At 39.3% G+C, this 15213-nt stretch overlaps 1 protein-coding gene across 1 annotated transcript in view; it reads left to right on the top strand.

Moving 5' to 3' along the window:
- Window positions 1-15213, top strand: part of DNAH8 (dynein axonemal heavy chain 8) — a 358656-nt gene that overhangs the window by 299093 nt on the left and 44350 nt on the right. Inside the window, exons 84-86 of the mRNA XM_074332879.1 lie at window positions 8618-8691; window positions 10666-10818; window positions 11180-11335. Coding sequence (XP_074188980.1) covers window positions 8618-8691; window positions 10666-10818; window positions 11180-11335 — 383 coding nt within the window. The remainder of the gene's footprint in view (window positions 1-8617; window positions 8692-10665; window positions 10819-11179; window positions 11336-15213) is intronic.

Genomic DNA, 15213 nt, shown 5'->3' with positions numbered 1-15213 from the left:
TCTCTGCCCCTCCTACCAGTCTCAAGATGGATCGTCTGCGTGTGCTTAGTTGTAGGACTTTGGTTCAGCTAGACTTCAGGGTATTCTCAATTATGGTTATTCTGTAGTTTAGTTATAATTTTGATGTGGTCATGAGAGAAGGTAAGCACAGCATTTATCTACTCCCCCATCTTCTGATTAAGGTTTTAAATGGTTAAATTAAGCTACAAAAGAATGAAAAGCAAGTATTGAGTATTTATGTACTATTGTGGTGGCTCAGATTTTCTTCATCGTAATACCAGAGGGACAAGATAGATAGTTTGGATAAAGTTTTAAAACTTCTGTATGTCAAAAGCATGATAAATAAAATTAAAGCACAGACAAAGATAAGGGTATGGGTTAGAAATTACAACATTCCATTTCAGCTGGAAACTCTGGCAATATATATATATACACACACATATATATGTATATATATATACACACACACACATACATATATATCACAAATACTCTTTAGAATTGCTTGTATGCTTTGTCCCAAGTATTATACATGTGTGAATTTCTCCTAAGATAATATTGAGGGATACACATCAGATTTATATGCAGATATGTTTAATATAGTGCTACTTATAATGTTTAAAAATTGGAAATGTCTTAAATATACAAAAGGGTCGTGATTGAATAATCAGCATAATGGAACACTGTGCTGCCATTAAAAACTGCCTTTCAATAATATTTAATGGCAGTAAAATACTCACAACATACTGTTAAGAGGTAGAGTGTACCATATATGAGTGTATGTGTATGTAATACATACTATATACAGAGGGTGACAAAAAACTGTATACACATTTTAAGAAAGGAAAAAGCTGTATTAAAATTGTAATACTCAACACATACTGATAACAAAAGATGAATACAAGTCATGGATATACATTTTTTGGCATATATTAATTTTTATAACTATATATATAATTTTTAATATAAATAGGTATACAATCCCTTATTCAAAACCCTTGGGACCAGATATGTTTCAGATATCTGAGTTTTTCAGTTTTTAGAAAGGTAATATTTCATATATTATATAATACATTGCAGACAAGAATATTAATATCCATAAAGATAATGATAAATAGCTTCATGTTCACTGAGGTCAGCTTTTGCCACTAAAATGTTTTTGTGGTAAGCCTTTTAGTTTTCAGAGTGTTTTGAATTTTAAAATGAGGCAAGGGATTGTGGATTGTGCATATTAAAAAAGATTAGAGTGACAATCTCTAGGAAGGTATATTGGTGAGGGAATACTATGAACAAATACACCAACATATTAGATAACCTTCATAAAATGGACAAATTGTTAGAAAGAGGCAGTTACTGAAAGTGACTCAAGAATAAAAAATCTGAATAGAGCTATGAGAAGTAAAGAGATTGATTTAGTAATGAAAATCTTCCCACAGAGGAAATACCAAGACCAGATGGCTTCACTGGCCATTTATACCAAATTTTTAAAGAATAACACCAATTCTTCTCAAACTTTTCCAAAAAATAAAAGACAGAACACTTCCCAACTCATTCTGTGAGATCAATATTACACTACTACCAAATCTAGACCAAGACATCCAAGAAGAGAAAACCAGTATTATGAATACAGGAGCAAAAAATCCTCCACAAAACACTGTCAAGCTAAATCCAGCACTATACAAAAAGGATTTATATATCATGACAAGGCAGATTTATCCCAAAAATGCAAGGTTGGTTAAACACATTAAAATTAATCAATGTAATGTACCATATTAATAGAATAAAGGACTAAAACCACATGATTATCTCAATAGTTACAGAAAAAGTATTGAAAAAAAAAATTCAAGACTCTTTTATAATGAAAACACTTAACAAACTAGGGTTAAAAAGCAGCTTCTTCAACCAGGTAAAAAGCACCTACAAAAAACCCAGCTAACATCATACTTAATAGTGAAAGACTGAATGCTTTCCTCCAAAGATCAGAAGAAAGACAAGGATGTCTGCTCTCATCACTTTTTTTAGCACTGTATTGGAGGTTCTAGACAGGGCAATCAGAGTAGAAGAAGAAATAAAAGACATCCATGCTGGAAAATAAGTAAAATCATCTCTACTTACAGATGACATGATTTTGTGTGTAGAAAATCCTGAGAAGTCCACCAAAAAACTATTAGAGCTCACAAATCAGTTTAACTAAATTTCAGGACACAAGGTTAATATTTTAAAATCCATTGTTTTTCTACATACTAGCAAGAGAGATCCAAAATTGAAATTATAAATGCAATTCTATATACAATATCATAAAAAATACCCAGGAATGAATTTAACAAATAACTGCAAGACTTGTACATTGAAAACTACAAAACATAGTTGAAAAAAATTAAAGAATAACTAAAAAGATGGAAAAACATTCGATGTTCATGGATCAAAAGACTTAATATTGTTCAGATGGCAGTATTCTCCAAATTGATCTACAGGTTTAACATACAGCTATCAAAATGCCAGATGCCTTTTTTGTGTAAATTGACAAACTGATCCTAAAATTCATATGGAAATACATGGGAACGAAAATAGCAAAACAGTCTTGAAAAGGAAGATCAAAGCTGTGTGACTCACATGTCCCAATTTCAAAACTTACTACAAAACTACAATAATCAAGACAATGTGGTACTGGCATAAAGATAGATATATAGAACAATGGAATAGGATTGAGCGTCCAGAAATAACCTCTTACTTATCTGGCCAGTTGATTTTCAACAAGGGTGCCAGGCTGTTCAGTAGGGGAAAGGATTTTTTCAATAATTGGTACTGAAAAACTGATACATTCAAAAGAAAGAAATTCAACTGTTATATCACACTATATACAAATATTAACTCAAAATTAATCAGACACATAAATGTAAGAGCTAAAACTGTAAAACTCTGAAAAGAAAACATAGGTCTAAATCTTTGTGACCTTGGGTTAGGCAGTAGTTTTCTAGATATGAAGCCAAAACCATAAGAAACAAAAGAGAAAATAGATAAATTGGACTTCATCAAAATTCGAAACTTTTTGTGCTTCAGAGGACACCATCAAGAAAGTGAAAAATACAGCCTACAAATTGAGAGAAAATGTTTGCAAATTTTACATCTGATAAGGATCTGGTATACAAAATATATAAAGAAATCTTGCAACTCAACAACAAAAACTCAAATAACACAATTTAAAAATGAGCAGGGCCGGCACGGTGGCTCAGGAGGTTAGAGCTCCGTGCTCCTAACTCCGAAGGCTGCCGGTTCGATTCCCACATGGGCCAGTGGGCTCTCAACCACAAGGTTGCCAGTTCAATTCCTCGAGTCCCACAAGGGATGGTGGGCTCTCCCCCTGCAACTAAAATTGAACACGGCACCTTGAGCTGAGCTGCCTTCCGGATGGCTCAGTTGTTGGTTGGAGCGCAGGCTCTCAACCACAAGGTTGCCAGTTCAATTCCTTGACTCCTGCAAGGGATGGTGGGCAGCGCCCCCTGCAACTAAAATTGAACACGGCACCTTGAGCTGAGCTGCCGCTGAGTTCCCGGATGGCTCAGTTGGTTGGAGCATGTCCTCTCAACCACAAGGTTGCCGGTTTGACTCCCGCAAGGGATGGTGGGCTGCGCCCCCTGCAACTAGAAAACGGCAACTGGACCTGGAGCTGAGCTGCACCCTCCACAACTAAGACTGAAAGGACAACAACTTGAAGCTGAACAGAACCCTCCACAACTAAGATTGAAAGGACAACAACTTGACTTGGAAAAAAGTCCTGAAGTACACACTGTTCCCCAATAAAGTCCTGTTCCCCTTCCCCAATAAAATCTTTAAAAAAAAAAAAAAATGAGCAAAAGGGCTGGGGAGGATCCAAGATGTAGAGTAGATAAACACTGTGCTTGCCTCCTCTCTCACGACCACATCAAAATTACAACTAAACTATAGAACAACCATCCTTGAGAATTGCCTAAAATCTAGCTGAACAGAAGTCCTATAACTCAGAATATACAGAAGAAGCCACAATGAGATTGGTAGGAGGTGCAGAGACATGAAACAGGCTGGTCCCCGACCTGCATGTTGCAGTTGAGAATCAGGAATAATGTCTTGGCCACAGATCTACCCCCTGGAGGAGCGATGGACCCCAGACCCACACCAGACTCCCCAGCCTGAAGTATCGGTGCCGGGAAGAGGAGCCCCCACAACATCTGGCTGTGAAAATCAGCAGGCATTCTGTCCATCTGGGTGAGACAAAAGGCTGCAGGAAACCCAGATGTTCCTCTTAAAGGGCCTATGCACAGATTCATTCACAGGCATTCATTGTGGGCTACAGAGGAGGTAAAATGACTCTGGAGGAGTCGGAGACACAGAGGGAGAGACTGAGTTTTTTGGCTTCAAGGTGAGGACTGGATGAAAAGTCGCCATTTTCCCTGTGTGGAATCTTCTTTCCATGCAGCTGGCAACCAGACACCACCTTTCCTATGTTGAGCCCTCCCCGACATGGCCAAATCTGAATCTGCATTAGCCTCGTGAGCTCTGCTCACTCTACCCACTTGCTCCACCCTGGTGACTCCCTGATATATAACCTCACCCAAAAAGGCAACTTACTGAATGGAAGAAGATATTCACCAATGATACATCTGATAAGGGGTTAATATCCAAAATTTATAAAGAACTGATACAACTTAACACCAAAAAAAAAAAAAAAAATCCAATTTAAAAAATGGGCAGAGGACTTAATAGACATTTCTTAAAGAGGACATACAGGTGGCCAATAGACATATGAAAAGATGCTCAACATCACTAATCATCACAGAAATGCAAATCAAAACAACAATAAGATATCACCTCACACCTGTCAGAATAGCTATCATCAATAAGTGAACAAACAACAAGTATTGGCAAGAATGCAGAGAAAAGGGAACCCTCATGCACTGTTGATAGGATTGCAAATTGGTGCAGCCACTATGGAAAATGGTTTAGAGTTTCCTCAAAAAATTAAAAATAGAACTAACTTATGACCCAGCAATTCCACTCCTGTGTATTTATCTGAAGAAATCCAAAACACTAATTTGAAAAGATATATACACCCTATCTTTATTGAAGCACTATTTACAATAGCCATTAAATGTAAGCAACCCAAATACCCATTAATAGATGACTAGATAAAGAAGATGTGGTACATATATACAATGGAATATTACTAGACCATAAAAGGGAATGAAATCTTACCATTTGCAACACCATGGATGGACCTAGAGGGTATTATGCTAAGTGAAATGAGTAAGAATAAGAAAGACAAATACCATATGGTCTCACTTATACGTGGAATCTAAAGAACAAAGTAAACAAGCAAACAACCGAAACAGACTCATAGATACAGAGAATAAAGTGATGGTTGCCAGAGGAGTGGCTTGTTAGAGAACTGGGTGAAAAAGGTGAATGGATTAAGAAGTACAAATTGGTAGTTAGAAAGTAGTCATGGGGATGTAAAGTACAGCATAGAGAATATAGTCAATAATGTTGCAACAACTATGTATAATGTCAGGTGGATACTAGACTAATTAGGGGAATCACTGCATAAATTGTATAAATACCTAACCCCTATGCTGTACACCTGAAAGTAATATAAAATAATATTGAATGTCAAAAAAATTAAGAAATTAAAATGAACAAAGGGTTTGAATAGACATTTCTTCAAAGAAGATACACAAGTGGCCAATAAGCACATGAAAAGATTCTCAGTGTTATTAGTTATTAGGGAAATGCAAATCAAAACTATGAGATACTACTTCACTCCCACTAAGATGGCTGTACTAATAAGAAAAAGATGGATTATAGCAAGTGTTGGCAAGGATGTGGAAAAATCAGAACCTTTATGTTAATACATTGCTGATGGGACTGTGAAATGGTGAAGCTGCTTTGGAAAACAGTTCCTCAAAAAGTTAAACATTGAGTTATAATATGATTGAGCAATTCTACTCCTAAGTATATGTACTCAGAAGAACTGGAAACATGTCCACACAAAGATTTCTACATGAATGTTCATAACAGCATTATTCATACTAGGCAAAAAGTGGAAATCACCCAATGCCTATCAACTGATGAGTGGATAAACACAATGTGGTCTATACATACCATGGACTATTACTCAGCCATCAAAAGGAATGAAGTTGTGATACATGCTACACCATGGATGAACCTAAAAAATATGCTAAGTAAAAACAGACACAAAAGGTCACATGTTGTATACTCCATTTATATTAAATGTCTAGAATAAAGACAGAAAGTAGATTAGTGGTGGCTGCGGTGGGAGAGGGTGATGGTGAGTGACTGCTAATGAGTGTGGGGTTTCTTTTTTGGGCTGATGAAAATGTTCTGAAATTAGATAGTAGTGATGGTTCTACAACTTCATGAATGTACTACACATTGAATTGTATACTTTAAAAGGATAAATTTATAATATCAATTTTAAAAGTCTAAGAAAATATTTATTGAGTATCTACTAAGTGCCATACTAAGTGTCTACTAAGTGACTATGTGCTGGGTAAGACACCATGATCTACGTCCCTTCTCTCATGGAACTGACTGACATTCTAGTGTGGGGGCAAAACAGATAATAATCGATAACAATTATGTAATAAGCTAAGAAAAGCATATAAGGAAGAAGCAGGCTAAGGGGCCGAGTGATGGGGTGGGTGTGTTCTTTTAGATGGGATGGTCAGGGAAGGCCTCATTGAAAGTATGATGAGGACCTGAGATGTAAAGGAAGTGAGTCAACACACCTGTCAAGGAAACCCATTTCAGGCAGAGGGAACAGCAGTGACACTGGCATTTGTGAGGAGGCCAGTGCAGCTGGAGAAAAATGAATGAATGAGGGGAAGAGTTGTGAGACAAGAAACGTGTGTGTGCGAGTGTGTGTGTGTGTGTGTGTGTTGCGTAGTGTGGCTGCTGTGGGGGCTGATTGTGTAGGGCCTTAGAGGCTGTAGGTAAGAACTTTGGATTGGATTTTGGATTATGCTCTGAATGAAATGGGAAGCCATCAGATGGTTCTGAGCAGATGGACATAATCTGACTTAGGGCTTGACAGAATCCTTCTGTCTGCAGTGGGAATAAAAGCTAGTAGGGGACTAGAGTGGGAGTGAGATTAGGAAATTATTGCAAAATTCCAGGCAAGAGGTGATGGTCACTTGAACCAGGGGAATAAAAGTGGAGATGTCGTGAAGTGGTCAGATTCTCGGTATGTTTTAAAGCAATGTCTCCTCCTGACCCCTTACCTGGATCAATATAAAGAACTCAGGACACCTGAAAAAAACAGTTCTTCCTCTCAGAAGGTGTATTTCAGAAGAGTTGGAAAGAAAGGAGATAGAGTGTGGCTCACGTTCCTGTGTTAATACTTTTTGTCCATATCGCCTTTCCCCAGTGACCTCCTCAGCATTTGTGTGTTCTTCCAAAATGAGAAGGGTTCACTGTCTTTCTGTACAATGCAGAGGATCCTCCCATTCGAGTCCCACCTCCCTTTCTTCTCCTTAGTCAGGTGCCCATTGCCAACTTTCTTCTTGTGGCCCTGAGTCCACAAATAACCCTTAATATTGCACCCTGCAAACCCTAATGGTGTATCCCGAAAACTTTTTTTCTGGTTCCTGACATACTTCCCTCCCCATCCCATGAATTTCTCCAGTCCTTGTAGCCTCTATGAGCAGTTCTCAAACCAGCCTCATTGCTTGCCCAGCCACCGTGGCCCAATTTTCTGAGGATTCAAACTCATCCCATAAAGCAGGGTAAAAACATATGCTGTTTCACAATGCCTGCAGCGACCTCCTTTCCCTGTGCTGAGGTCATGCCTCTCAAACTCAAGAAAATCCAGGTCCACAAAGATTTGCTTAAAAGTTAATTTCCAACTCGAATTTCATAAGCATGATTCATAGACGTCTTCAATTTAGTAAATTCATGTGGCAGGACACAAATGTGGTTCTCTGCCTGGGACATCACATTTACTAATAAGCCTAAATAGTGTTTTGTCCCCTGAATTATAATCACACTTCTGATCTCAGAGTGATCTTCACGTTCTCTCCATACTCAGCTCCAAGGTGGTGATTTAATCTGAGAAGCAGTTACCCCTCACAGGGCTGAGTTGCCTCGAGTTCCATCTCAGAAAATGGACAAACATGCAAACAAAACCAAAACAGACAACACTGCAAGCCTGACATCTTAAAAGAATAAAATGCCAATTAAATCTTTACTGAAGCATCTATAAAACACCAAAGGAGGTTTATAGTCAAAACATACGGCAAAATTTAAAAATCCTCTGAATACCTTTGATAATACGTATTGTAGCTGCCTCTCCCACCATCAGTCTTTCTTCTCATTATCTCCAAAGACCCCAGAACTCTCTAGAAGCCCAAGCTTGTGCCTTTTGTCTGTCTCTCTCTCCTTGCCCTTACCTTTCCAGGTGGTTCCTCCAGTTTCTGCTCCACTCCTCTCTCTCATCAACACAGCCAGAGGTCAGACCCATTTGAATAGGCTCCTTCTTAGAGACTATGACCATTCAGAAATTATTTTTGTCCCAATCATTATAAAATTTTTGTTTGATCAGAGTGAACCTTCTCCTGTGTTACAGAATGCAGAACTATCTCAATGGGGCAAGGACAGGAAGTACATGCTCGGAAGCTGATTCAGATGTCCATGCAGCAGGTACGCAGCGAGGGCTCGCGACTCCTAACGCACTGTGCGTGCTGTTTCTCTGGCCATCTGGTCAACCTGGGTCCACCACAGCGAGGGGTGAAGCATTCTGCCTGTGATGCCCAATCCTTCTTGCCATTTTTGTTTATGTATATAGAGTCAACCTGTGATTACCTGTGAATTTTAAACCTCAAGCTGGGTTGCTCCTGTCAGCCCACAAAAAGCATGTTCCATTTTGTGTAGTATATGCTCCATTTTATTTTCACTAAATTTTTTTGACAATCTGGCAGACACACTTTCTGTTTCCTAAGTATGCAGCTCCAGCTGTCTTGGAATTTCACGATCAATATTAATAGATAGTGCTTAAGAGGTGACAGATTGAGACAGTTAAGTTCAAATTTTTGGTTAGACTTTCATTTTTAATTAATGGATAGTTTCAGGCAGATAAATATTTGAGGATGTGGTGTTTAAATATTGATAATGGTTTTTATTGCAAGCTGGATGGAATGTTGAGAAATGTTTTTTGTCACATCTAATAAATACACAGGACATTAATTTTCTAGAAATGCTTGGTAGATAGCAATTTCAGCTGTAATAAGAAATTGTACCGTTTATGAAAATAAAATAAGAACTTGGTTTATTTTTAAGCTTTTGATCTCATAACGTCCATAGCAACTTTGGTGCAGCTTTTCCCGGGAATTAATGACTAGAGAGGGTTAATGAGCTAAAACTCTACTTGGGCCATCAAATTTTTAAGCTAGTCATTAATTCTCAAGTGCCCTAAGCCTTAATCTTTATCACTTAATTAATTCCAATGATATATTGTCTTTAATTTATATATATCAAAGCAATTATATATAATTATTTTTACTCAGATCAAATGATTCACTCTATTGAGTGATTTGACAGTTGAACTTTGGGCCTTAAGTAATTTCTTTAGTTTCCATGAGTGAGAAACTTTTTAATTTAAGTACTGCATTCACATGAACCTTCTTTGGTATACTAACTTTTATAACTTCCATGTTCTATTTCTTGAGGTGGGATGGTACTGATGATAATGACATTATTAGAAAAAAGAATGTGAACAGGTACAGCCACATTGTCACATGAAGATTTGGGATAAAGCTGACAATGCAGAATGCAGAGTGGAGAACCAGAAAGTAACAGGGTCCATGCTGACACAAACCAACTGTGAAGTCCACATCTTCCACTGGACACCCCAGTTGTCTAGACCAACATGTCCCCTTTGCTGCTTAAGCCAGACTATGTTGTATTTTCTCTTGCAGTAGAAAGCATAATACACAAATCTTATTGTGCTCAATGTCTTGTAGCTGTATTTACCTGATCTCATTATAGAAGGGTATGAAAATGTCGTCTGGTTAATAAACTATTTTCTCATACAGCAGTGATGGTTATGTGACTTATATTGTTAAAGATAGTGTTATCAAGTATTTAGATAGCTTAGTAAGCTTTGTGGTTTCAGGAATGTATGGGAAGAGTGATGACAAAGAAATGAGGTTTAGTATTATGGTAGCAAGTGTTACCAAGTGTATTGTCTCCAACTTTCATGAAGGAATGTGTACCTCTCTTTGTGACTGTGGATGACTTGGATTGGGGTAAGTCATTTCTGATTTACCTTACGCAGGACAATTTAAGTTACAAATTCCAAAATCTCCATTCTCACCATTAGATGGTGCACACACTGTACTTATTCAAGTCTGACTGCAAGTTTTCATTTCTGTTTCTTATGAACCATGGGTGGCAGAGTAAAATCATGTTGAACCCACTTGATTCCAAGTAACCAGCTTTACCAATAGCAGAAGAAATTATTGTATTGACATATAATAATTTTGTTAAAAATATATGTTCAAAACAGTATTCACATGCCCTAAGCAAAGGTTTAAAAGTAATTTGTACGTTTTGTTTTTATTAAAATCATAGCAAAAAGGTTATAAGAAATTAATACTAAATTATTTTGCAATGCAGGGTGGCTGGGTATTACTGCAAAATTGTCACCTTGGCCTAGAATTCATGGAAGAATTGCTAGAGACAATAATTACCACTGAAGCCAATGATGATTCTTTCCGAGTATGGATAACCACCGAGCCCCACGATCGATTTCCAATTACATTGCTGCAGGTTTGTTACTATGAAATAAGTGTCTTTTTCTTGAAAGTTATACGAATTAAGATAGCGTAATTGGCATTATCGAAAGATGGAAACACAACAGGGCTTTTTGGTCCAGTAGAATCTGCAGTGCAAAATTTTATACTGTAATCACCAAGATTATGTAGCAAATATATTTCTATAGAAGAATTCTAACACTCGGGACTCATTTATTGGGTTTCACCTCTGATCAATGATATTAGTTTACACAGGGCTGAATTTCAGCACACATTTTATGTACCATAAGCATGTTGTTGTCTGACGTATTGTAATTCCTATTTTATCCTTTACAATAATTTATAGAAACAATACTACCATTTGCTTTTTACGACAGAGTTCTCTCAAATTCACTAACGAGCCACCCCAAGGCGTCCGAGCAGGTTTGAAAAGAACCTTTGCCGGAATTAATCAAGACCTTCTGGACATCAGTAACTTACCCATGTGGAAGCCAATGCTTTACACAGTCGCATTTTTACACTCCACGGTGCAGGTAACGTCTGAGAGCAGTTTGTACGTTCAGGGGTGCTAATAATGTTATATTGCTTTCCGTGAGGGGGTGTCTGCTGCACTGTCCATCCCCTCACCCTGCTTTTCTTCCTTCATGCCACTTTTCCCCACCTGCCCTGGGATGTTCATGTATGCACTTCACATGTCCTCCCCCACCTCCATTGTAGTGTAAGCCTCTCAAGGGCCAACACTTTGTCCTGCTGTAGCAGCTGAATCTCCCTTGTCTCACAGCACCACCTGAGGCATTGCCAGAGCTCAATAAACATTTGCGGGTTGAACAAACAGATGATTTAGGTAGGAGCTTGGTTTCCAAAGTGCTGATACTGGTCAGGAGTGTTACATACGCCAACTGATATAATACAAACAACCACATTTCAAGGCAGGATTATCACCATTTCAAACCTGGGGAAATCGAGAGTCAGAGAGGTTAAGTTCACTTGGTAGGCAGCAGATCTCAGAGTTAAGCCCCACAGTGGCTACCTCAGATGCAAGTATGTTTTGACCCTGCTCCCCACTAGTGAAAGTGAAGTCGGGAGGAAAAGTCACAGTGTCATCTGTCTTTTTCCAGGTTGTTTGCTGTCTGCTTTTCCCATGTACTTAAATAGTAATTGTTGACTTTATGGCTACGCGGCAACTTGTCTATGGGATCTTTTCATTTCATTGCTTTGTTCTACGTTTTTTTTAATTAAAATTGGGGTGACAATGGTTAGTAAAATTACATAGGTTTCCAGTGTACAACCCTGTAATACATCATCTGTATATCACATGCTTTGTTCTCCATGTGAATTTTGAATTTTGTTCTGTATTCGAAAGCCGTCTAATGTTAATGTACTTGATTCACTCCTACATTTCCCAGAGAGAGGAAAAGGCTCCTTTAACCCCTTCCTGCATTTCTCCCTCCCTGAGACTGGAGTGAGGACAAAATGAATCAACTGGCTTGTCCCAGGCGCCGTGCTTTAGCTGCTCACAGTGGTGCTGGAAGCTCGCCTCCTCTCTCCCTGCCCTGCCCAAGGGAGGAGGGGAATTGGGTGCTCACCCCACAAAATGCTGGGTGTATTTGCTCTCAGGTTCACTGTCACTACTGTTTTATAGGGTTCCATACTGCCCAACAGAGAGGGCTGTGGAGAGGGGACAGCTGGTGTTTATCTGTCCCTGAACCCTGAGAGAGTTAAAATCAGGTAAAACTCTTTGTGGGTGGTTATTTATAGCAAGTCCCCTTGTGGCCTTCAGATTGTAAATGACACCAAAGCCTATTTCATGCATTCTTATCTGGGAATTATTCGCTTTGCTGGACCTTATCACACGCTAATACAAATATTGCTTTAACGCTGTTATTTAATTCCCAATTCACAAATAACATATTTTATGATTCTGTGCCTAGTAGTGATGATTCAACTCTTCCATCATGCTTATCACGGAGAGATGACTGGGATATATTCCATATGGTCAGCGCGGCATCCTGTGTTTTTAGTGGCCATTATCCAAGTGTTAGTCAGAAGAACAACGGACCATGGTCCAGTCATGGGGCTGAGGTGTGCTTGCACTTAAAATACTTCTATTGGAGTTAAAACAGAAAAAAAAAAAAAAAAAAGCCTCCGTTGCTAGGACCATGAAGCTAACAATGGCATGTCTCTGAAAAAAAGCTTGAAAATCTCTTAAAATCCAATCGTAGTAGTGCTAGCGTGAGCCCTTCATTGAGAGTCAGGCGGCCTAGACTTGACTACTTTCTCTGAAATCAATTAGCTCTGTGAAGTTGGTGAAGTTATGCTCCTCTCAGGGCCTCTACCTACCTATCTGTGCATTTAGAGGCAGAAGGAGGTGATCTTTCAAGATTTTTCCCATTTCTAAAATTCTGTTAGAAATGGGAATTTTAGAAATGGGAAAAATGACTACACAAGGAGTGCAGATAATTCAAGCATATTTAACCCTGTTCATTTTTTATTTTATCAATTTCAGAAATGTTTACTGTGCTATTGGCTAAATATTTCCTCTTACTTGGTTAGGGTAGAGCCAGCTTGATAGAAAAATCTGGAATTCTTTAGGGGCTTGCAGTCCTGGGCCAGCACCACTTCACACGGGAGCTTTTAAGAGATGGCCCTCAGGCCCAGCCCAGACCTGCTGAGTCAGAGTCTGCATTGTAGTAAAGATGCCCAAGGGATGCATGTCAACGTTAGCGTTCCAGACACAGCTGATAATAGGAAGGTCTGTTCTGAACTGGATACATTGTAACTTATATTTTTCTCGTGTTGGACATAATAGCCGAATACCTGATTTGTTCATTGATTAATTGATTCCCCTAAATTAACCCAGATACACTTTGCTTTATGCAAACATGATGTATATACTTTTATCCTTGCAGAGACTGATAGAAAGAACAGAAAAATGGTTCACGTCACATAATCTGAAGCTTCTGAGCTGGGAAGCAGTTCATGCTGGAGTCTATCACACATCAGAATGCAGCACCTAGTAGTAAAATAGCCAACCTGCCTGCTCCCTGACATAATTTCTCTTACTGAATCATGGTTTGGCATCATGCCATCACCTCACCACAGCTCAAGGGCTTCATGTGTTATGTGGCCCTACTCCTGCTGCAGAAGGCACAATGAACACCCGTGCTCTCCGATAAGAAGGGAAAGTCAATTGGCTGGTCAAGGACAACTTCCTTGGGCAGAAGAGCAGCGGAGGGTACAGTTTGTTTTGTCGTCCAGGTGGGAACAGGCTTACCCAGTAAGAGGGTGTCCTGGGTGGCACCATGGGAATGGGCAGTCTGCACTAAGCTCTGCTCCTCCAAATGACCCCTGGCTTCCCTCCCCTTTCCTCCAGGAACTTACCATCTGTGTAGGCCAGGAAGTTACTACAGCAGCGGCCGCTCACTCTCATTGCATTCGGGTGAGGTCTCTGCCTTTGCCAGCAGCCGCCTGCCCTCCCCGTGGGAGCCTTTCATTCCCAGTGCCGGGCGCACGCCTCAGCTCATTTGGCCACTCTGCCCTGAGAACATTTCCGCATCCTCCTGAAGATGACTCTCCAGGGAAGCTTCCCTCTGGCCTCAAAATGATCTCTTTATGGTTTCCCAGGAAATCCACCATAGCACCATGCTGGGTTTCAGAGCAAGCTCGCCTTTACCCCTTCAGGATTTGAATTTTAAATATATCTTCCTCCAAAGTCTTGGTCTTTTGAAACTCAGCAATTGCATTTCTAGTCTCTTCGCAACACGCCCTACAGAAGTTCAGAATAATGTTTTCTGGTTCTGTCCTATTGAGGGTCCGTGTACCACCGTTTGTTTGCCCAGTGCATTGAACCTAGTGAACATCTCAAGCGATGGTTCTCGGCCATTTTCTGGGCCCCCGAGTCCCTGGGAGGTGGTGGCAGGGAGGGGGGGTGGTGCTCCCAAATGATTCTAATATGCAACCGGAATTGAGAATAACTGCCAAACAACCACTGCCTTTAAGGGAGACCTGTCTTCAGTCATTTTTATGTCCTTTTCATGGTTTGGAGTTTTTCTCCCCCTCACCTTGGCTTGCACACATTTGAGACTTTGGGGACTTTTCTATTTGGGACTGATTTGGGATCACATTTGGGACTTTTCTAATGGCTTACACACAACTCTGAGGGTTTTTGCTAAAGTCATTGATTAGGAGCTCTAAAGGCCTGCACTGGCAGTTGTAAACTTGCAAGTTTTATCACAGCTCTTAAAAATAATTTAACTATTCAATAAAAATGGCCCAGGAAATTCCACTGTCAGCAGTTCTTCATTCAGAAAAGTGTTTCCTTCTCCTACATTTTGTTTTCTTTCTCAAAGTTTGAGCCTTGACAAACACTCCCTTCAAATTTGATAGTCTGTATAAAGTTCTTGCTTTGGGA

The sequence above is a fragment of the Rhinolophus sinicus genome, linkage group LG05 (assembly GCF_036562045.2).
Source record: "Rhinolophus sinicus isolate RSC01 linkage group LG05, ASM3656204v1, whole genome shotgun sequence".
Taxonomy (NCBI): domain Eukaryota; kingdom Metazoa; phylum Chordata; class Mammalia; order Chiroptera; family Rhinolophidae; genus Rhinolophus; species Rhinolophus sinicus.
Note: the sequence above shows the minus strand (reverse complement) of the source record. Positions and strands in the feature narration are given on the sequence as shown.